The sequence below is a fragment of the Botryllus schlosseri genome, chromosome 14 (assembly GCF_051294905.1).
Source record: "Botryllus schlosseri isolate E-star chromosome 14, Bs_hap1, whole genome shotgun sequence".
Classification (NCBI taxonomy): Eukaryota; Metazoa; Chordata; class Ascidiacea; order Stolidobranchia; family Styelidae; genus Botryllus; species Botryllus schlosseri.
In genome coordinates, this window is record NC_137249.1 from 3,874,322 (window position 1) to 3,897,590 (window position 23,269).

Consider the following 23,269-nt stretch of genomic DNA (forward strand, 5'->3'; position numbering starts at 1 on the left):
TTCGGAGTCAGTTTGACAGTTGCTTTCGATCAAGACCAGATTAAATAAATTCTCCGCTCTGGAAGATAACTTTTGGGTTGCCAGAAATCTTACAGCCGCCGTCGCAATATAAGTCTGATTAGAGCCTCAGCGAAGCGGAACGAAGCTGCAAAATCGGTTGTTGCCATTCCATGTTAACGTTCTATACTGGGACCTGCATAGTGCCCTATATGGTGTGGACTGTGGACACAAGCAAATCATACGGCTCAGTGAAATCGGTCTACGTCACAATTGCCATTTGGACAAAGGCAACGTTATGGCCATTTTTGATCGGCTTGCCGAACGCTAAAATCGATAAAACGGGTATCAATGGAAAGTTGCTGCTGTACTGTTCTGGGCTAATAGCCACTGCCTAAAGATAAACCTGTTCTCAACCTGTCAGGTCATAATTTCTATTAAACATTTGGCTTTCTCGTCGTTTTCGACATAGCTTTTATAGTAACTTAAATTTTCTCAAGATTCCGTTTAGTATACTTTCGTAAGAACGATTTTGTCGCGACGTTAGATCATGAGTTTTATTATACATCTCGGATCGCTTCACCTGAATCTAAGTTTTATCCTTAGAGTTCTAGTGTGGTATTACTTCGGTACCTGGACCGAGCAAACATTATAGGCGAGCGACATTTTTAACCATATATTATTATTATTTGCTCCGCTATGACTCATAGCCTAGTTTACAGATGTATCGGGTTGAAAAGTAAATAGCATTCATGAAAGGATATTTCCGAGAGTCGACCGGACAGATTGCTCCCGCGTTCGTTCCTGCAAGCTGCGAGATTTTGTGAAAGGTCAGGGTTACGACCAATGTTCTCTCTAAGCTGCGCACGTGCGCAAATGCGCAGTGCTTTCACGGTCTCTGCGCACAGAAAATCTAAGTTGCTCACAAGAAATCCGAAGTGACGACCTTTTTTTGGTCGTTACGCACTGTTTTCCAAGGGTCTGCGCATTGAGTTGGTGAGTGTGCGCAGACCCGTCAAAAATTAGAGGTTCCGACCCCCCCCCCTAGTTATGTATCTCTAGGGGACCAATTTGAACATTGCGCAATTGCGCACTGGGATTTTTATTGACCTCTTTACAACGTGGGATACATATAGCAAAGCAAAATATTAGCAATATATTCGAATTGAAGGCTTGAAGCGTCGAGATATTCATTCAAAAACTGTCATAGATTCTCCAGTTTCATAATGCTGCAGTTGAGCAGCTGGAACACATTGCTAAGCCATTTTTACGGGAAATTTTCTTTCCTTGCAGGTTGATGCCGCATCTCTGCAAGGAAATATATATAGATATCACCCATACTATGCTCGCGACTCGTGTTACAGGTAAATATCTACCTGGCAGGTAAAGCATCCGGCGTGCCACTTGAGTGACCCTATTCGAACAATTTTATCGCCAGTAACTATCCCCACGCCACACGAGTCGCAGTTGGCAGAGAAAAGCTGTTTGTGATCTGTGACAAAGGTTTCATGATTTGTTTCAGATAATCTCCAAAATATTAATTCAAATGTTAATTAGTGTTAATACAATATATCAATAATATCAATACATATAATATAATATAATAATAATATCATATAATAATATCAATACATATCAACATGACGTAGGCCTATGTGTTTATGATCCATATATGTTAAAGTCAGGAAGTAAGTATGAGTAGCCTACAATTTTATTTAGCTGATATGCAAGAAGTCATTGGGTCGGCAATCGCGATTGTTTTGTTGTCGAGTGGTGTGATACCTCCTTGGGGCGGAGTCTTAATTACGGCTTTTGATGCATTTGTGTTCCTCATGCTATAGATAAATACGGTATGCGAAAGTTAGAGGCTTTTTCGTATTTTTGATTACTATCATGGCCGTGACATTCGGGTATGGTGTGGTAGGTCCTGACCAGAAAGAAGTTATAATCAGACTATTTTCTCCGGTGTGTCGTGACTGCGGTCCGCCACAGTTACTACAAGCTGTTGGCATAATCGGAGCAGTCATGCCTCACCTGTGCCTCACCTCTCCTTTCATGCTGTATTTTTGAATAATAATTGTGCAAATTGGTGATATTGGGTGAAAAAAAATGTTCAAATGAGTTTTTTATTAACATCGATGGAAAATATCAATAATCATCGAATGTTTTCACAATTTTCTCTTACTCATCCTGAAGACAGGTGAGGCACTGCCTCACCTGCCTCATTTGACCGCACGTAACTGCCTAGCAGTAATTGCTAAAAGTAACGACGCTGTGCTGCACGAGATATTTTCACCAAATATGTATATTCGAGCTAAATGACAGGATTGTTTCTCAGAATGAGTCAGCACCTCAATGACGCCGCACTGCAATATCGAATATACATTATAGTATACAAAAATCCTTTGTATTTCTGGATGCAAGTACATCACGTATAGTATATCGGCGAGAGAGAAATAGCGTATAACTTCCACATTTCAATTGAAGCGATTGACAATATATCGAAGTGACCTGATCTGTTCAGACGACTTTCGGGTCCTGCCTCTTTATCAGCGACAATTTGACTTGCTGGGCCGACAGGCTTTCTGTTCATAATTGAAATACGAATATCACACATTGCATCAAATGTAATGTCGTTAATTTCTATCAAATGAATACCGATAGGTCTTAATTTATTTACGGAAATATACAAATAGCAAAATCTAGACCCAGATGTTAAGATTGACGCAAGCATTGTAAACGTTATAAAAGTGGTAAAACGTATAGTGTGTTAATATTCATTCCGAGGCAATTGCCCAATGACCGTCCAGATTCTCACACAAGACGTGAGCATTTGTCTGAGTTGCTTGAGTATCGTGGATCTCTTGCGTGACTACTGACTGGTCGAGGATATCGCATCTTGGTGCAGGCCGTTCGCTAGGAAGTATGCCTACATTTTTTCTCCGCGGACATTTCTCGAAAGTAAGGCGAGGAACGTTTTGATCTTTTCTTGTTTCGTTGATTTTGGCGCGTCTGAAATAATCAGGGATTCCGTTAGCATGCGCACAACGTAAAAACATTGAGGGGTGGATATATATGTATATTTAATATAAACAGGAGAACAGCCACCAGGGCCCAGTATGCAATGGGGCAACCCCTATAAGGTGTAGTTACTACAGCGGGGCATGGACCTGAGCTGGACTGGATATCCGGCCGGACTTTTTGCATTTATAGCCGGAGCCGGATTCCTATTTTTCTGATGCATCCGGAGTTGGATCGGAACCGGATCGTACTTTTCCTGATATGATCGGAATCGCTATTGAAGCGGTTGATGAGCGTGACTGCATGCTGCCAACAACTACCAATTACGCGCCAGTAGCCAATACAAACCTGTTTTCAATCAAAACTGAGTTTTTATTAGCATATTTTTATGTTGTTGCAATATTCAATCGATAACCTGAACCACTACTGTAAAATCTACTGGTTTTGTATGTAGTTTACTGGCAATAATTACTCGTAAAGGATTATGATATGCGTTTTTTGCACCGGATCAAGGTCATTTCAAGAATCCGGCCTAGGAGTCGAATCAGAGTAGGAACGGAGAATTTTGAAACTGGATCGCAGTCGGATCAGAGAATTTGTCGAACCGCCCCGCAATGCAGTATAGTTACTATACGCTGTGGTATGTTGCTGCCGGTAAAAGCTGCAGCTTTCATATTTGCCTGCCGACGCTATCATCAGCAACTGAATTCATTCGGTACAGACGGTCTACACGTCTACTACATATCCTCAATATGTATGAAATTGCAAGAAGGTAATTACCGAATCGCCATATTAACCCTTATAATTGAATTGAATTTACCTGAGCTAGAGCTTTGATGCTGCCTTGTTGACCCGTTGTTCGCGCTTTCGCTGTACACTCAATTTCTCGATACATCTCCTTCAAGCTTTCGCGATCATTCTGTAAAATGAAGTTGGATTAGTATTATCGGGATAAGGAAATCTACATGATTTCAGCTTCTGCGACCGGAGTGATATCAAGATAAGCCGCTCCATTGCTAGTATAGTAGACAATGCTCCAATCATATCTTACGACAAAAAGACAAAAGAAATTCCCGTCTCAGGCGTTTTGATTGTCGAATTATTTGTTCTACCAATTCATTGGGACAGACATTCAACTAGCAGTTGGGGAAATCACAGTATGTATTATTAAATTTCCAATTGAAGTTTTACTTAAATATTAAAGGGGCACTGCGCTCTAAAAATGATGTGGTCTCAAATTGAAGGCAAAAACGAACAAAAATTTTTGGCCGCGGCCATTTCCTTCAGAACGCCACCGTAATGGAGCTGCAATTTATTGAAATTTCTACAAGTCCAGCTGCCGCGGCTAGTTAACCCGTTACATGGCACGATATCTTCACCGTCGCACTTGCTTGACGCGATTAGGCAGTCACGCAGAGAACGAATTTTAGATAGTTATCAGCCGATGTTATGAAGGAAGTGTGTCTAAGTTTTGTTCTCTGCGTGACTGCCTTATCGCGTCGAGCAAGTGCGACGATGAAGACATCGTGCCATGTAACGGGTTAAACAGCCGCGGCAGCTGGTCTTGTAGAAATTTCAATAAATTTCAGCTCCATTACGGTGGCGTTCTGAAGGAAATGGCTGCGGCCAAAAATTTTTGTTCGTTTTTACCTTCAATTTGAGACCACATCATTTTTAAAGCGCAGTGCCCCTTTAAAGAGTTCGCGTTATATCAATCTGTATACTACGAGTGAATGGTGAGTTAGCGATAAAAGATATGAAATCGTGCTTCATCTTAGTCTCAAAATCGTTCAAAACGCAACTAAAGTGAAAAATATATACCCCATGCCTATACCTGTAGTTCCTTAGATTTCCCAGACAGTTTCTTCGAGAATCCCTCTTCCAAATCTGCGAATCGTGCTTCCTCCTTCTTCAATTGACATCTCAGTAAATCAAGTGTTCTGTCTAAGTCCTTATCCATAGTTTCCGCGCGAGAAAGCAGCTCCGTATAATGCCTGTGAACGATAAGAACTTATGATTCCACGCCAAGCCGCGAGCCCGGTAGCCTATACATTCCGGCATGAGGCTATACAGACGCGACCATGATATTTTTCAAATCGATTCATACTATCACTATCACTATGATAATATATATGCATGTTCAAATGCTCATGAAACTTATATTAGTCGAAACACATATTATTGTTGGCCTATATTGTATATTTATTTTACGCCATCTTCTTGGAGGTTCAACGAGTATCGTAACTGGATATGAGGCATCGCAAGGCCTGCAAAGTAGGCCTACACACTGCACAATTTGCATATAGGTCATATATTTCGAATACAAGTAAAATGAGTTGAATTGAATTGAGCGAGGACAACTGGACTTACTTGCACTTTGTCACGCCTTTCGTGAGTTGAATTCTTCGCTTTGCCAGTTCCATACGCTCTTTCAGTTGCGGTCGGCGAGATTTCTTGACCTCTTCTGACTCCGTTTTTTCGGAAATTTCCATGATAAACTGTTAGTTGAAATCGAACATCGCAAAATCGCATCGAATCATATTTTAGGTAATCACTGCAGCTATAACATTACCAAATATTGAACAATTGGTAATTCGCTTTCTGCGAATTGGCATCATACTTCGGCATACTTTTAGACGCGACTCGTTCAACTATATAGATAGAAAGAAATTGAAACTTTGAAATTTAGGACGGAACATGCGTGTGTAGCCTATAATACTGCTCTTTACAGGCGACCCTTTTAGCTAACCTATTTTGTTTACCCCAAGCTAGCTACGGTATCGTACGACACGAACATATTTCATATAAATCAATAGTTCATCACCTTACCTATACCGATACGTTGACTTTTCCTTTTCGTATTTCGGATATAATGCTCCGACAATAGCAGCAAGTCAGTACGCGCGCGCCAAATTCTGCGTCAATGATGTTGGGAATGAAGACGTCGCGATATTTATACGAAAGTGACCAGTGCATCATAAACTGAGAGACATTCGAGAGAATGGCTAATTAACGTTGTCATTTAATCTACCTTTGAATGCTGGCAGCAATAAGATGGTCTTGCATATTGCAAAGGATTATCACGATTCGTCATGATAACAATAATGGCACCACTGGTTTGTTATCAACTTATCGTGCAGCTAACGAGCATAATTTATATGCACCTTGGCCGCCAAATGGTAGCTATAGGAGTGAGATGGTGACTTAAGATCAAACGTGAGAATTTCGTTAATGACAATTACAACTGTTAGCAATTGATAGTCTGTAACAGTGTAACACTGTGATGATCTAAGTCGTTAGGTTCAAGTGTCAGCATATTTAAAACATCTATTTAATAACGCCGAAGTCACTTTGAACTATGAATAAATGCATTTGCCGTCAATTTTACTTTTATGATCACAAGGGCAAGCTTAATGCAGCGATTTCGATCTAGCCGCGTTGTAGCCGGCACCGCCCTTTGACTACCGTTCGGTCCCTCATCAAATGCGGCTACCGAAAAGATTGTAAAATTTTAAGGAAAATCGACCTTACAGTGTCTTACTCTTAACGATATCATTGCCCAATATAGGTTAGGGTTATGGGTTGTGGGAGTCGTTAGGTTAAGGCCGGAGTGGCAAACCTGCTGCCATAGAAGGAAATTTGCGCGGCCGTCGACACGTAATTCAATTAGTATGTGTTGGTGGCCGTCGTCATGGAAAATTGAATTTTCGAATGGAATCCATAATTTTTTAGAGATTTTATTTAAACTAGAAATTTTCTTTGCGCTACGCGCGATTCAACGCGATTTATTTATTAGATTTTAATTTAGTAGCGTCTTTTGCGATCTGACCCCACAGTACAGATGCGAAGAGCAAAGGAAATTGATTCGCCCCATATTGAAATACCAACTGGTAATCGTGTGCTCCTCACGAAGGAAATTTGTTTCTGGTACGTTTAGGCGATTCCAATATATTTCCACTACATCGACAATCCTGATGGGAGGTCAAGAAATAACAAAATACATCGGAGTGACAAAAAGCAGATGGCCCGCACGAAGATGCATCATCATTTATACCTTGTCCTGTATTTTCGAAAACACCCTCTCCATCAACCCTACCGGTGAATCTGATCACATGGGCTGAGAAAAAAGAATATGTGAAACTAATAGTTAATGACGACACTCATTCGGGAATCTGGAAAAATGTCTAGTCCCAGTCAGACATGGGGTAATCGTGATTAGTAATCGTAATCGATTACGACGATTACAGCATTTTCAAGTAATCGTAATCGCAATCGATTACATTCGAAAAAATTCCGAAGTAATCGTAATCGTAATCGACTACTTCCCATATCTAATCGATTTCTCTGTGAAAGAACGCTTACTTTTTATTTGTACAAGGACTATGACATAAACTGAACATTCGTGAACAAGGAAAAGATGTTATACCAGGTTCGTGACAGCACAAACGCCTGGTTTTTAAACGCCACTGCTCATTATTACGTCAGAAGCAGCCTATAGCTTTGCGCGTCATTGCGTAAGAAGTATCCACAGTAAATAGATATTCGATGTACCTACGTGGTCCATTAGTCTGATTGTAAGAACACCCGCCGTGCTGTATATCAGGTTATCAACGCGTTCCACGTCACGCCACTACCTCGCAGCAGTATAATTTATCTCCGCTCTGCCCGTAGTTTAAAATAGTAACTTATGTGTTGATGTTTGGTCATGGTCATGCTTATTGCTTATGCTTAGTTAAACGCAGTTTGACCGTTGCTGCTTGGCGGGCAGTAGGCCTATCCGTACACCGGACAAAGATTTGAAATTTTGTACTCGTCAAATAAATCATTGCGGTTTCCACAACGAAGCACTAAAAATCAACAGCTGGTGATATATATCATAAGCGAGCCGTTTTGCCATTTCTCGTAACGGCATAGCTTGCAGTGCAATATCTGTACCGTGTATTAAGTTGAAGGCAGAATTTTATGTTCGCTTCGTCTTATTCTCATTAGGGCTGGGCACAATGATTCGAGTACTCGAATCTGAATCGAGTATCAATTTTAATGATTCGAGTCGAGTAGTAAAATACGATTTTTTTGAGTACTGAAATTATAGGCTTCTCACCACTGAAAGTTAATTTATCAACGAGAGTTATAGTTTCGATACTCATTTTCACTGTTAAGCCTCGAAACCTCGATTGGCGGTATCGTAGCATACGAAACATATATGGTACAAAGTTATATACGCAGGTTACTGGACGTAACATATGTCCGAAGTCATGATTATCCCACAACATTATCACCAAGTGGAATGAAATCGGTATGGTCGAAACAAATACCCAAGTATCTTTTAAGAGATGGATAACAGGCATTATATTCTTTGTGGTGGCATATAAACGGTACAGATTTGAATTTTGACGTACTACATTCTGTTATGGCGTCATAATGAGTGATACTCCATTACTCGACTCGACTCGAAGCATATTTCCTGATTCCGAATCGAATCACTCAGGTACTCGATTTTGCCCAGCCCTAATTCTCATATGACTCTACTTGAAACGGGCGCCTATCGTAATTTCATAACTATTTATTCAACATTGGGACCTGCCGCCATGGCCATGGGCTTATCTATCATGTTGGCGTGGGTTGTGGCTGGTACCAGGACCAAAACAGCAATTCGTCTCCCAGTCCAAACGTTGGTCTTTGGCCCCCGTAGGGCGGTAATCTCAAGTTGAAGATTGAATTTCGTCAAGAAATTTAGTAATTGCAATATATTACTATTAATTTTTAATCCTCTCTCAGCCCGCGATGGTCAGATATACCTGTAGAGTTTATTTGTTTGAGGTAATCATGGTGTTTGTCGACTACCACAGACATTTACACCAGGCCGATTTCATGCATTTTCGATTGCGTATCTGCCGACTTGTAGCACGGCCCACTTCTAAGCTTTTTGTAAGACACCGCTTACGTGGATGAGGCGGCGAGGGGGAGCCCAGATAAACCTCCAACACTTTGGTAGGAATTCCGAAGTCGACCTCGTTCAGACTCGAACCCGCAACCCATTGGTGTTGCAGCCGTGGATTATACCACTGCGCTATCTCGCCACACAATTATCTACCTGTAGAGCTGGGGCAACTTAATTCATAATTATGACCACTGGTTTCTTGTTATAATTACTTTAGTGTATATTCTTAAATCGTGACCTCCGGTTTGTTATATAATCAAAAGATATTGTAGCGGCTCAACCGTAGCAGACTAAACGAAAAACTTTCGTGAGACGCATAAACAAATTGTCATGTCTTCATATCTGACTGCATGTCTAGCAACTCAAATTGTAAAGTACTAGGGTCAGTGGCCACATTAACTATACAATAGGACTTGAAAACATTTTCATCATGGTTAAAAAGCATTCATTCAATGCGGCCGTTGAACTTAACAATCAAGTCAAATAATTCATTGGTTTTCTGGTCAGATAGCGTTGTAAAACGTGTTGTAACACCGCCTGCACTTAAATTTGAGTGCCGATCCAGACGCATTTGAGTGTGAGCATACTTTTTGACGTGAGTTGAGTAACGAAATCATTGCTGAGTAGAGAATCGCTACTCGACACCAAAGCAATTGGTCTTCACCCTAAATTATAAACTCCAGATTCCAAGCAAAGCAAGTGAAATTTTTGAATATAATTTTTTTTGTTATAGATTGATTTTTTTATTATTTTTGTTGGATTTTCCAACGTCAAGGGGAGCCGCAAGTTGGCTAGCTGAAAGCCACATGCGTCTCTCGGACCCGCCCTTGGCAATCATTGATCTAGAGAGGATTTTCAAGTTAATTAGATCTCTCGAAAATACTCCAACTTATGTTGGTTTACGAAATACTTTTTAGTCCCCTTCGAGCTCGCTCTCCACCCTATTGGGAAATTTGGGGTGCGGCAGTTATTGCCCTGGCAAGAATGCAAATCGTTGGGCGCGATAAATTGACCTCTATGAAAATGGGCAATGGATACATTATGACGTAACAAACAAATGACGCATCTTTTTTAAAGGGAGTTTGTTATCTCATTAGGCCTTTTCAGCGCAATCCATATATTGTCTTCCAACATAGCTTCTAAGATGCAAAATAAATGTAATCGGGAGTAATCGTGATTACTTTTCCAATGTAATCGTAATCGTAATCGACTACTTCCTGATTTTGCTGTAATCGTAATCGTAATCGTAATCGCGTCATTCAGAAGTAATCATAATCGCAATCGATTACATTCATGAAGTAATCACCCCATGTCTGGTCCCAGTAGCTGTTCGTATCATGACCTCAATCGATTTGGTGCGTATAGTAAGCCGATATGATAAGTGCAGAGTTCACCGGAAATGGACATATGGACTGGATAGTTTAACATGGATATTGGGCGTCCAGTTAGTTCAATACGACTATACCCCTTAGTTATTTATCTCTAGGGAACCAATTTGAACACTGCGAAATTGCACACTGGGATTTTTATTGACATCTTTACATATACATATAGCATAGCAAAATATAAGCAATATATTCGAATTGAAGGCTTGAAGCGTCGAGATATTCATTCAAAAAATGTCATAGATTCTCCAGTTTCATAATGCTTCAGTTGAGCAGCTGGAACACATTGGTAAACCGTTTTTACGAGAAAATTTCTTTCCTTGCAGGTTGATGCCGCATCTCTGCAAGGAAATATATATAGATTTTAATAATATATTCATAATAAAATATATTAAAACCCGAAGCTTTTCGAGCTGACACTTTTCAAGGGCAATCGTCAGCATATGGAGGATTTCAAAAACATGCATCTAGCTACATTGCAAACAACCAATTATGACGTCATAGAAACAAACAACATGAAATACAGGCAAACCGCGAGCGCAGCTAGTGGCCAATTTTTAGATTCACTAAAAATTCCTTCTGCTGACACAAGCGCGGTCGGTAGATTTTAATATAAGTCGATTCCAGTGCAGACAGATGGAAATTAGTGCGGCCTCTGCCTAATATAGAAAATCTTTCATCGCGGTAGTTTTTAGCGCAAGTTGCATTCTCAGCCAAATGCTTGCCGATGGCAGAGTTCATAGCCATGGCCTGATTACGTTCTAGTAATCGCAGATCAGTTAAAGCTGCGTCTTCGCGAGAGTCCAATGTGCGTGATCTAATAACGCTAGGAACATGTTGTTTGATGCGTTCCTGCAAGCGCTGAGTTGTTCTTCCCACGTACCGACAATCACAGTGGCACTTAAAATCATAGACTATATTGCTTTGTTGAGAAGCAGGAAGAACATCTTTGCGCGTTGCAGAAAGCATTTGTTTGGTGGTAAACACAACATTAGTTTTTACATTATCGTAACAGCGATTTACAGCAGAAATCAATTGCTTTTCAAACCGGGAAGAGATGGGGCCCAGCCACGGTAAATGTATATATACATTTTCCTCAGACCGTGTGTTCGTGTTTTGTGATTTGTTCGGATTGAAATTCCTGAGTTTTCTGTCAACAGAACTCTTGATGATGTGTTCGGGGTACCCGTTATCGATTAGAATTTTGCGGATATATTGTAGCTCCGCGTTTAATTTTTCCTCCGAACAAATCATCAAGGCTCTGTGCACCAACGTGCCAATCAAATTTAGTTTACGGCGATTCGGGCTAAAAGAATTCCAGCGTATATAATGCCCTGTAAACGTTGGCTTCCGGTAAATCGATGTGACAAAGCTAGTACCCCGTTTTTCCGCTAGAACGTCTAAGAATGGCAACTTGCGCTAAAAACTACCGCGATGAAAGATTTTCTATATTAGGCAGAGGCCGCACTAATTTCCATCTGTCTGCACTGGAATCGACTTATATTAAAATCCACCGACCGCGCTTGTGTCAGCAGAAGGAATTTTTAGTGAATCTAAAAATTGGCCACTAGCTGCGCTCGCGGTTTGCCTGTATTTCATGTTGTTTGTTTCTATGACGTCATAATTGGTTGTTTGCAATGTAGCTAGATGCATGTTTTTGAAATCCTCCATATGCTGACGATTGCCCTTGAAAAGTGTCAGCTCGAAAAGCTTCGGGTTTTAATATATTTTATTATGAATATATATTATTAAAATGTATATTAAAGTTCTGTACCCCAAAGAGTCTCTTCAAATATATATAGATATCACCCATACTATGCTCGCGACTTGTGTTACAGGTAAATATGTACCTGGCAGGTAAAGCATCGGGCGTGCCACTTGAGTGATCCTATTCGAACAATTTTATCGCCAGCAACTATCCCCACACCACACGAGTCGCAGTTGGCAGAGAAAAGCTGTTTGTGATCTGTGACAAAGGTTTCATGATTCGTTTCAGATAATCTCCAAAATAATAATTCAAAGTTAATTGGTATCAATCATGGTCATGTATCAATACATATCAACAAGACGTATATGTTTATGATCCATATATGTTAAAGTCAGGAAGTATAAGTAGCCTACAATTTAATTTTGCTTTATCATAAATTAACCCTGTCAACAAAAGATATTGATACGGCACCTCTATAAGCGTGCTGACAAATCACCGTAGGGAATACAACAGCTGGCGTCAAATGTGGTATTGGTAAATTTAGTCGGGAAACACCTCACCAAGTAATTGCGTACATAGAATGTACATGTACAGCAATTATAAATATTAAATAGTACTTGATTGCAATTTCAAGTTTGATATAATGATATATATATTATAAGACGCAGACATTGATACATACCATTTTCACAATAAAGTCTGCCTTCTTCCAAGTAAAATACGCCGTCAAGGAAAGGCTGCGCGCATCTAGAACATTTGAAGCAGTCAAGATGCCACTGATGACCCATGGCATGAAAAACTTGCTGTGAACATGGTAGTCGAGCATTAGCTAATGCGTAACGGACAACATAAAACGAATATTGTGGACATCATATATTTGTAGCATACCAACGGCCGTGACTTAAGCTAGTACAAAGTCTGCCATTGATCCCCACCACTAATGGAATTCCGCAAAAAGAATAGGCCAAACTTAGAGTGAGACAAATGACGTTATATGACATTCTTAATATGATATTTACGTTGTATTAACTTCGTTATGGCCTTGAAGAAATTCTTGGAGCAACAGAATTTCAATATACAATTGAATATCAATAGTGTGTATATCTTCATAATATCCACAATATATCACTATTTAATATGAATGTACTAATCAATTATGGTCTTGAGGTCCCGACATATTTGCCCTTGACTCGGCGATGTAATCAAATTGTCGATATATACTCCATAAAATCTTGCTTCTCCCAACGTCAGGCGGGAATAAGATTAACTCATTTTACTCTCGACAAATTCTGTTATTAGAGCAAGGAGTCGGTGTATACTCGAACATTCGCGTAACACCGTAAATGGTATATTTGCAGAATATTTTTTGGCAATCGTTTGTCGGTCTGTACCGGTGACTTACACCCACGATTCCCCGTCCACATCTCGCGCACGGTTTGGCGAAATATTTGTCGTGACAGTCAGCGCAGTACGGTCTATCGCCTTCAACGATGTAGCCTCTGTCCAAGCGACCTTGGCAATTTGGTGCCGCGCAGCGGAAGCAGTAAGGATGAAAGTTCAATCCGCTGACGGTGGTGTACTCTTTTCTGGAACAGATAAGCTATCTTATAACTGTTGATTTTTACCTTCATGCGTAATAGAATATGATATAGATATATAGCACATATATATACAAAGGTGGTCAGTGACGAAGTGGTACTATTTCGAGTATACTCAAGTAGTTTTTACCATACTTGCACTTATTACTCAGTGGTAATGTTTTTAGACGACCCCCACTTCTATACTTAAACTGTTTCGTAAGCAACGATACTTCCCGATACATTTTGGGTTTATAGAGTTGTAAGTCGTTTTGGGATAAGTTTGAATCACTTTTTTCAGAACCGCGTGAAATAGCCCCCGTACCACGGTAACTGAATATCTTTTAAAAGATTGAAATGAGCGCGAATGATTTCGGCTGACACTCGTCACGGGTAATCGTCAGCGACTCGTAGAGAATTGGAAAAAAACATCATATATCAACAACCTATTGAAGTTCTGTTCCTCTGTCCCTCCAAGAAGCTTTTTAAAGACTGCAACTTTGTAGTGCCTTGAGTCATTTTGCTTTAGCCGTAGAAATACTTCTAAGCAATTTAAGGAGTAGGCGTTTAGCTGCCATTGACTGCTAAGGTATGAACCCTCGAGCAAATCCGCATTTTCAAAACACTTACTTGAGTAGTTTGAAGACTTATCATTTTCTTCTACAACAAGTAGTTTTGACATGTCTTGGAAATCGATACTTCTACTTGTGTCGAAATTTAAGGAATTACTTGTGTAATTCCATTTGAGCAGCAATGCTCAGTTCATGCGTAATATTATATAGAGTTAGCATAAGTATAAAGTACGTTTATCTATTAGTTTAACGAGACAAGAAAAATATCCGGGTACTTGATCTCAAACTAATATTGGCAATCAGTGACGTGCGGCGAGGTTCATGGTTGGTCAGGCAGTGACCCCGCTAGAGTCAGATTGACTGATTCAGTTGGCGACTTGTTTGTTATCACATTACCACTTTTCACACGCAGGCTACGTAAAAGCTATTATACATATCTATAATTGAAGGTATAGGTGTGATTAGAAAGTACAGAACAGCTACATCAGTAGGAAATGCATTTCGTCATAATCACACGGTTCATACTATACCGTCGCTTTGCGAAGTCGATAGCGTATTGCATCACTGCGCTGTGATTATCGGATTGTTAGCCAACAATGAGAGAGGCAAATTCATCTGTACCTGATTGTTTCTCTGCGCCGTGATTTTACGTAACAAAGATGCACTTTATATTCCTTGGTAATTTTGAGGGGGTTCTGGTGCTCTCACAGTATTAATATCAATATTTTTCGGAATCAATGTAACCAGCATTCGATTAATACCAGTTATTATAAATCATGAGCTGTTTATGACTAATTGAGCTATCACAGGTGAGGCTCGGGCCGTTTGTGCCTCACCTCTCCTTTCTCGTTACATTTCGAAAAAAAGATGTAAATTCCGCGATTTTGGACGCAAAAATGCTGCCTCACTTGCCTCGCCTGACAGCACGTCATGTTGACATTGCACAATTTTCACGAATACCAAGCCTTTATTGAAACAGCTCTATACACTTCTATAATAATTAGCAGAAAACCTACCCGACAGGTTTTTTACACTCGTGACAGATGACCATATTGGACAGTGAGGAAGGGCCGGGATTCGGTAATACAGCGTTCGGCGGCATGGCTTGGGGATTTCGCCTCGCTTCAAATATCGATGGGGTTGAGTTATCGACGTGAACTGGGTGTCGGTCCTCTGCGAAACTGTGTCCATGGGTAACTAACCCACAATCTGGACCTTATAACATAATAATCATACGTTAAAAAATAGAATAAAAGAATAGCGTGTATCTATATCTATATCAATCATAGCGTATATTTCCTTTTATGTACGCTCCAGAAATTGCTGACTACATTTCATTCACCGAAAAGAAGCTACTGTTGACAAAGTTTTACAATGACATAAGCTAGTATTAATATCATATATCATGATGAGCTGGAAACTAATCATAGATTTTAGTTCTCACCCGATTCCCCGATCCGTCTTGGTTCATTCATTCTTTTGGCCATGGCTACCCAAGCAGGATCTGCTGCAGTTGGAGATCCATGCGCCACCGGACCGTCTGTACTGATCCTGTATTGAATGTTAATAGCAAATAGGATATGTAGCCTATATTGTACATATGTTATTGTATATAATAGCCTAATATAGTATTATAGGTATAGTAATCCGTCATTACTACGATCTTTGGAATTGCAAGCATTACTAACCCAAAGATGTGTTGATGCAAGACTGTCAGTGTCGGACTTGAATCGATTGATCAAGATGTAATAATAACAATCAATCAAAAGCGAATACATCCGGTCAGCCGCGTAGTAAATATAAAATTACGAGTGTTTGTATGTGGCAGTAGTGGGGAATCTTTTCAGTACTGCGAGCCGCATGCATTGCATAAAATTGTAGGTGTACCGCGTTATTTTCTTCCATTTTAAAAGTCCGTTTAAACAAGCGAACTCAAATCGAACGTGTAGTTTTATATATAGTGAAAAGAACTTTCGCGGGGATCGATGAAATGTCTATTTTTCGGTACGAAGCATGCGATGACTTCTTAAATTGAACATGCTAGTATTCGCACTTTTCATTTCAAACGTTTTGATGACTTGATCCGTAGCAAAGCCAAATCTGCGGCAGAGATAGACTTGGGCCCATACCGGAAGGTTGATTGTAGAGTACGTATAGGCTGATTTGAGCAAGATTAGACCTCGGCGTTCAGTACGATTTTATAACCTTGACTGGTCGGGTGGTAATTTGCGCAAAAGAGTCAAAGTCGAGCCCGAAAATTCCGATCCGACTTCCATTACTTACACTTGTAATTTCAAAGGCGACGTTGAGTTTTCTATCATCCCTTCCACTTGCATTCGCGGATAACTCTTCACTGAAATACCATTCATGCGCTCGATGATATCGCCTACTTTCAGGCCGGATATCGAAGCCGCGGAACCAGGTGTGATCTGCAATTCGCGGTGACAATGAATGGTAATATTATATGAGCGTGGACGACGAAGAATAATATGATTTGATTCGACGCGGTGATACCCGCTAATACAATGCCTACAATTATTGACTGACCGATCAGTAAGGGAGCAGTAATAATAATTTTAATTATACTTAGGCCTGGGGCTGATGGATGAAACTAAAGTAACTTGTTTTGATATATAAAAGTCACGGCGGCTCCCAAGTGCAGGATTCGACAATATTTCACTTTGAGTAAAGCTACATGAAATGAAGAATGTTCTCCGCAGAGATATTTATAATTGATATATTCAATTCATAATGGCATTACCGGCCTATATTGCAGGCATGCATGCAGCTTACCCTCGAGACAATTATTGCCTTGTAAATTTGCGCACCTCCAGAAATTCTGAATCCCCATGGAGGTCCATTTCCAATCTCAACCTCGTGTGTCATATGCGGAGACTTACTATATTTATTTTAACTGAATACGTAAAGTTGAATAAGTCAATATCGAGTTCAGCCGAATATTATTGATAAACGAAATAGTATACAATTGATAAGCTGATTAGACACTTCTCTGCCTTGTGATTATTGAAAGAAATGTTTCCTGAACTGAGCTGCTATTGCATGTTTGCATCCATACAATTACGCAATACGCAGTTTATTCCGTGAAGCGGCATTCCGAGCTCTCGTAAACGTATAGATCTGCTACTCAAGAAAGCATGCATACTTCCAGCATTGCATGCTATCCCAACATAACTTGTAATCAATAGTAATCCCCTAAGGAGAGATAGCTGTCGCATGACGAAAACCCTGGTTCAGAATGAAGTTTCCTTCATGACCTATTACTGGCTGGCGTATAGGATTCGGAGAAGCATTTTACTGACACCGACAGAAAGTCAATCTATACTCTTGACCTATACCAGCATTCTAATTAACCTTATTTGATCCTGAACAGACATATACATAAACAACAGAATGTGACACAGCGTCAAATATAGCAATTCAGTTATCATTGTACCTCATTGGTTTGAACATCCTGGTGGACATTATCACGTTGACAACGTCATTATTGTCACAGGTATAATTATTTTGAGGTTCGTATAGGTGCAATGTATTTGATGACTTTGTCTTCCTATGAACTGCCTGATCTTTAAAAACGAAAGCCACCAATATTCCGACATGAAAAACTTAATTGTACTTTGCCAAAATCTGTGTAATATTGAGAATGGAAACCGGTCGTTTCTTCGTAAATCCTTATATTGCATTTCTGTTAAGATTCTATAGCGTATGCCTATCTATAGCTTTGGTCCATGAAAAGATAGACATGACCAGACTCAGATGAACCGCAGGTCGGGTTTTTCGAGATCGGACAAAGACGTTAAATGTTTTGAGTTTTAATCGGTTCAGTGATGCAACTATGAAAAGAGGGGGTTCCAAATGTCTCCTATTCAGTTAAATACAATAATACTATTGCATGTATCAGAGATGAGCGGATTTGAAATTTCTATGTCCTAATCCAATCCAAATCCGAACCTTCAAATCCAAATCCTAATCCTAATCCATAACTTTTTCTTATTCAAGTCCATGTCCAATCCTAATCCGATTCCAACTGGAAATTCAGAAAAATACTAATTTATGCAATGGAGGGATTCGAAAATTTTCTTTCACAACCAACGATTCACTTGATTCAAGATAACTTAGTAACCATAAGTACATTAATAACTGATCTCAATAAAGTTTGTCGCCATTCGCCACACGACATTTCAATCTCCCAGAAAATAGGTAAATCCAATCCAAATCCTAATCCGTCCTGAAAAAAATGTCTAATCCAAATCTAATCCAAATCCGACAAAATTTCACAAATCCTGTTTTTTCAAAACCTAATCCTAATCCATGCTCATCTCTGGCATGTATGTATCAAGATTCGTGCGAGAGTTTTGCAGGCAGAGAGAGAGAGAGAGAGAGAGAGAGAGAGGAGCGAGAGAGAGAGATTGTGAGATATTTTATTGCTTCGTCGACCGGAACATTAACAACAATCAAATGACTTTGTAAAAAAATCCCCCAAAACAAAACACAATGATAGCTTACCTTACTGCAAAACGGTACAGACGTATGTCGGCGATATGTCAAGCAGAAACCTCAAAGATCATAAGCAAATATATACACAACACACTTGTGCTAACTATAGATATGATAATGCATAAAAAAAAAACGAAAAAATGATCACATTGAACGACACTCATTATTTCAAGAATGCAACAGCAAATGGAGAATCAATTCAGTCAATATTTACTCAGGAGCAAGTCAAGAAGCTCCGTCTTAAATGACGAAAAACTCATACATTTCAGTCGCAGGGTCAATTTCTTCCACACATCAATTCCAGTACGTTTCAAGGGAGGAAATGTTTGATGTCCGTGACGGGATCGGACTATAGTCCGGTGGGTAACCTATAACTTATTGACTAAACCTGACTGTACGTGCAAATTCGAAGTCATATATATTGCTTGTAAATACCGGAAATTTGCAGACTTGATATTATCAAATTTGAGATTCAAATCCACATCTGAATCCGAAACCAGATTCATTCGGCATCAATGTTCCCTCTCATTTTTGCCGAGTCTGCGCGGACTCACCAACTCACTGCGCAGACCCTTGGAAAACAGCGCGCGTAATGACTAAAAAAAGGTCATCACTACGGATTTCTTGTGCGCAACTTATATTTTCTGTGCGCAGAGACCGTGTCAGCACTGCGCATTTGCGCACGTGGGCAGCTTAGACGGAACATTGTTCGGCATCATGTCTAAATCCAAGTCCATTATCCCATCATGACCCAAAAAAGCAAAAGTCGCATGATGGTCGTAAATATATATACGTAATTGTTATCTCTTGCAAGACGTAGGGTTTAACGTAGCAATAGGCTTTTTGCAGGACTTCGGTCTCGTGATTTGTTGCGCATAGAAGACATCGACCAGCTACATACTCTCTTCTGCGTCTGCGTTCATGGTAAAGTTTTAAATCTTCGTCGTAGTGCTTGCAAACCTTTCAAAGGTTTGCGGTGAAAGTAATTTTGGCCATGTTAGATGTGTCTGCTCCTCCGGTGGTTAGTACTGTTTTAGGCAAATACTCGGTGTCGTATACGTATCTTTATATCTATATCAGTTTATCAATAATTTATTGGTTTATTTCAAAACACCACAAGACTGCGATACACGCGCATGCATAACGGGGATCTAGCAGAGGTGGACAGTAACGAAGTACTTCTACTTTTTCGAAGTACTCAAGTAGTTTTCCTCTACTTCTACTACTTACTCAAGTAGATCTGATTTTCGCTACTTCTACTTCGTAATATCGTCTGATCTACTTATTTACTTTTCGCTATTTTCAGTTTGTCAAGTAGAAGTAGTTTAATCCTCCAGTAAGAAAGATAGCCTGACGAATTTCGGGGCTGTTTTCACGGAGTACCAACATTTGATTTTCATAAAAGTCAAGTAAAACCCAGAACTTTTGTTGCGCTTCGCGCACAGTAGTTTTGGACTGTCAAATATATGTTTTCTCGAAAGTATCGGTGAATATAATTTAGGCACCGGATTGCGTGGTTCCGGTCACACCGCATTGTCGCCCATTTCAAATATTTCATCACATTAAATATGGCCCACCATAACGCTTGAAACTACCGTTTCGCAATCTAGCAATTGCCTATCACAGCATAGTCTAGCAGCCCATGACGTGTCCTAATCTGAAAAAGTGGACTCCGGCTGTTTTGAACGTTACACCAGTTTTAGCAGACCACCTTTCTAGACAAAAGACGTGAAATGTATTTTCCGCTTTTTTGTATTTCTCTTTCAATTCCGAGTATCGTACTTTGAGTTTTAATTAATTTCAGTTCTTTTGTCTGCAGAACATATACTTACATGTTGAAGTATAAAAGCAAGTGAAGTAATGCCTCTATTTTCCGAAAATAAAGCTCCACTGTATACAATTTTACGATCCGCCATATTTTTTATTAACGAATAGTAATCGCGCAAAGTGTTTAAACCGTATCCAATACAACTTCTCCGTATTGCTCTTCGCCTAAACTATATGGGCCCTATAATATGGGGTAGGGCGCCATGTCATGATATTTTGTAAAACGAGGTGTTCGAGTAAACAAAGGGTTAGCATTGCATTTTCATATCAATACTATAATTTGCATCCCATGATGCGGACGAATGCTTATTCTGTCAAAAATTGATACCTATGGGGATGCATCAATACCAATCAAGCTCTCTGCACCTCATGCACTCGTACTTGAGTTGATTTTTTTCGTCGCTACTTCTACTTCTACTTGAGTAGCGTTCTTGACTACTTTGACCACCTCTGGGATCTAGTTAATATTACCGAGTCTCGACGCGGAGATTGGCGCTTCGACGGTCAGTGCGACAACGCCACCGAGCCCGGAGACGCTGATGGTGCGAGTCCCGGTGAGTGAGAGTTATCTGTTCTTGGTAAGCGGCGGAAACCCTGCCCAGTGCTTTGAATGTCCAAGTGAAGAAATTCAATTGAGTACCGATAAATGGCGGGGGTAACTGGCAGCCCGTCGCATTATAATCTAGGGTTGCGATATACGTCCGGATTTTCACTGTTTAAACTGCGTCCGGGAGGAAAAGCTGAAATATGCCGAAATGTACGGAATTTTGAAGGCTTGAAGGTAGCTGATTTTTTTTTTCGTAAATCAACATAAAAAGTATCCTTTGGGGGGGGGGAGATTTGTGCTGCTTAAAATTTTTCTTCGCGCGGTGCGCGATTTAGTGTCACGTTTATTACTTTTAGTGTGGGTACCCCGGTCCTCGCAAAATCTACAATAAAAAAAAAATTAAAATCGCTATCATTTACTGTAATAAAGACTAATTGTAATTGCAATTTTATGAAAACCGTATATATCCTAGTGTCGGTAAGGGCGCTTGGATGTTTAGTCAAAGATAGTGGTTCTCAAGCTTGGGGTCGTTTGCCCTTTTCTGGGGTTCGCGAAGATGTGAGCTTAATTAGCTTCTACCATAGGCCGTGAGTAAGTCTGAGCTGAGGTGCTGACCATTTTTTAGTAAGCAGCTTACGAAATTTTGAGGCGGGCCACGGAACATTTTCAAATTGGAAATGGAGTCGCGACCATAAAAGTTTGGAAACCACCGGATGTGTAACCTTTGGTGCGGACCGGTATTTAGATCCATTAATAGTCTTATCCGTGTGACATGAACATGACTTGGCCATGTACAAATACGTTGCCTGCATTTTCAAAGTCATGATCTCCACCAGCTCTACCGCTAAGGTTGATCACGTGAGCTGAGAGAGGATAAAATATTTACTAGTGATTTATGGAAGAACCAATATTATTGACTGAATTCATTCACAAAATTTAACAACCAGATCTTCATAGAAACCAGATGCATAAAGTAAACCCACCAGAAGTTGCATCGATCACCCTATTCCATCGAACACCCCAGACCAGTGTTTTTGGGGCGTGTTGTTTCGGTCCTGCAGGCTACAACACACAGTTACATATCTGCAGTATAGCAGGGCTGTCAAACACACGGCCGGTGGGCCAGACAATTTCATCCGACCCGTGAAGATGTCTGTTGCAGACCAAATGAGAATACCGACCCTAGCAATCACCAGAGATCAAATTCCAAATGGCCCAATAGTCTAGTTCAGAGGTCTCAAACACGCGGCCCGCCAGAGCATTTTGTGCGGCCCGCGACGACATTTTAGATCTTTATTATTTTGACAATATATAAGTGTCACATATATCTTTTCAGGTTATAAAGTGAAAATTCCCTTTTAAATTGCTCCGAAAGTCTGAAACTATTAATCAAACTTCACCATCATATCAATTGCAAACGCTACCATGCAGTGGAAGAATCACTATTTCGCCACATTTTCACTTCAGGATTATAAAACCTGACCCTTAGACGATTCGTGACTGAAATTTGTGAGTTGGACTTGGACGCGACCTTTTTTAAAATTACCCGGACTCGGGCTAACTTGATGCCAAAATAAAAATGACTCGAGTGGACTCGGAATGCCGTGAATTTGTTAGAACCATGGACGCAACAAACTAATCGCGTTCAATGGGAATAGTAATAGATCAGAAGGTCGCAGCTTGGTATTTTGCTAACCAAGCAAGTAGTTATGGCAACCAATGGCAATCTGTTAGTTCTTACGGCGCCAAAAAAGCCCAGAAAAAAGACCCGAAGAAAGAAAGCATTTATAAGGATTGGAAAGAACTAGTAGAAAGGACCGCGGCTTCAAAAAAAAACATCGAAAAGAACTGTGACATCGGGCACTCTAGGCCGAAGTGGATGTCAGAGTAAAGGATCGCTAGTGATGAGTGTCGTTCGGCATCCTCCTACCTGTTCATTACATTGCATTTTGTCTTATCGCATTGTACATTGTGTGTAACTTGTTCAGATGAAAATTATTACACAATGATTGTTGTTGTTGTTGCTGTTGTTGCTATTACGGCTACTTCAAGGTACCGAGTATCGTAGTGGTTCGCTCCAACGATGTAACAACAATTGGCAGTTCGGCGTTTCGACATATCTATTACCCGGACACATTCATTATTATATTTATATTATATTTAGATATTTTCTGCTCTT

The 23,269-nt window shown here is 40.1% G+C and overlaps 3 protein-coding genes across 6 annotated transcripts in view; 1 reads left to right on the top strand and 2 right to left on the bottom strand.

Annotated features, from left to right (window-relative positions):
* Nucleotides 1–23,269, top strand: part of LOC145455906 (N-acetylglucosamine-6-sulfatase-like) — a 41,053-nt gene that overhangs the window by 4,368 nt on the left and 13,416 nt on the right. The window lies entirely within an intron of this gene.
* LOC145455846 (PDZ and LIM domain protein 7-like) lies at nt 1,084–17,156 on the bottom strand. Of its 2 annotated transcripts, none has more exons than XM_080333865.1 (8): nt 16,995–17,156; nt 16,485–16,630; nt 15,646–15,752; nt 15,218–15,416; nt 13,455–13,638; nt 12,735–12,855; nt 1,374–1,489; nt 1,084–1,305 (listed from the first exon to the last, which is right to left on the bottom strand). In XM_080333865.1, the coding sequence occupies exons 1-8, from the start codon at nt 17,085–17,087 to the stop codon at nt 1,219–1,221; spliced, it is 1,053 nt and encodes a 350-aa protein (XP_080189991.1). In that variant the 5' UTR covers nt 17,088–17,156; the 3' UTR covers nt 1,084–1,218. The 2 variants fall into 2 exon arrangements, with proteins under 2 accessions (XP_080189991.1, XP_080189990.1); XM_080333864.1 differs by lacking the exons at nt 1,084–1,305; nt 1,374–1,489 and adding exons at nt 10,470–10,685; nt 12,195–12,310 and having other exon boundaries at nt 16,995–17,152.
* LOC145456365 (uncharacterized) lies at nt 2,610–6,687 on the bottom strand. Of its 2 annotated transcripts, XM_080334438.1 has the most exons (5): nt 5,848–6,687; nt 5,389–5,516; nt 4,853–5,012; nt 3,839–3,937; nt 2,610–3,009 (listed from the first exon to the last, which is right to left on the bottom strand). In XM_080334438.1, exons 2-5 carry the CDS (start codon nt 5,508–5,510, stop codon nt 2,914–2,916), a joined length of 477 nt encoding a protein of 158 aa, XP_080190564.1. In that variant the 5' UTR covers nt 5,511–5,516; nt 5,848–6,687; the 3' UTR covers nt 2,610–2,913. The 2 variants fall into 2 exon arrangements, with proteins under 2 accessions (XP_080190564.1, XP_080190563.1); XM_080334437.1 differs by lacking the exon at nt 5,848–6,687 and having other exon boundaries at nt 5,389–5,795.

Coding starts and splice junctions, on each gene's coding strand:
- LOC145456365 (XM_080334438.1), bottom strand. CDS start 5,510: ATGGAAATTTCCGAAAAAACGGAGTCAGAAGAGGTCAAGAAATCTCGC. Junction 5,013..5,388: donor AAAGGCGTGACAAAGTGCAA/GTAAGTCCAGTT, acceptor TATCGTTCACAG/GCATTATACGGAGCTGCTTT. Junction 3,938..4,852: donor GGAAATCTAAGGAACTACAG/GTATAGGCATGG, acceptor TTCATTTTACAG/AATGATCGCGAAAGCTTGAA.
- LOC145455846 (XM_080333865.1), bottom strand. CDS start 17,087: ATGACACACGAGGTTGAGATTGGAAATGGACCTCCATGGGGATTCAGA. Junction 1,490..12,734: donor CAGACTTTATTGTGAAAATG/GTATGTATCAAT, acceptor CCTTTGTCACAG/ATCACAAACAGCTTTTCTCT. Junction 1,306..1,373: donor CCGGATGCTTTACCTGCCAG/GTAGATATTTAC, acceptor ATTTCCTTGCAG/AGATGCGGCATCAACCTGCA.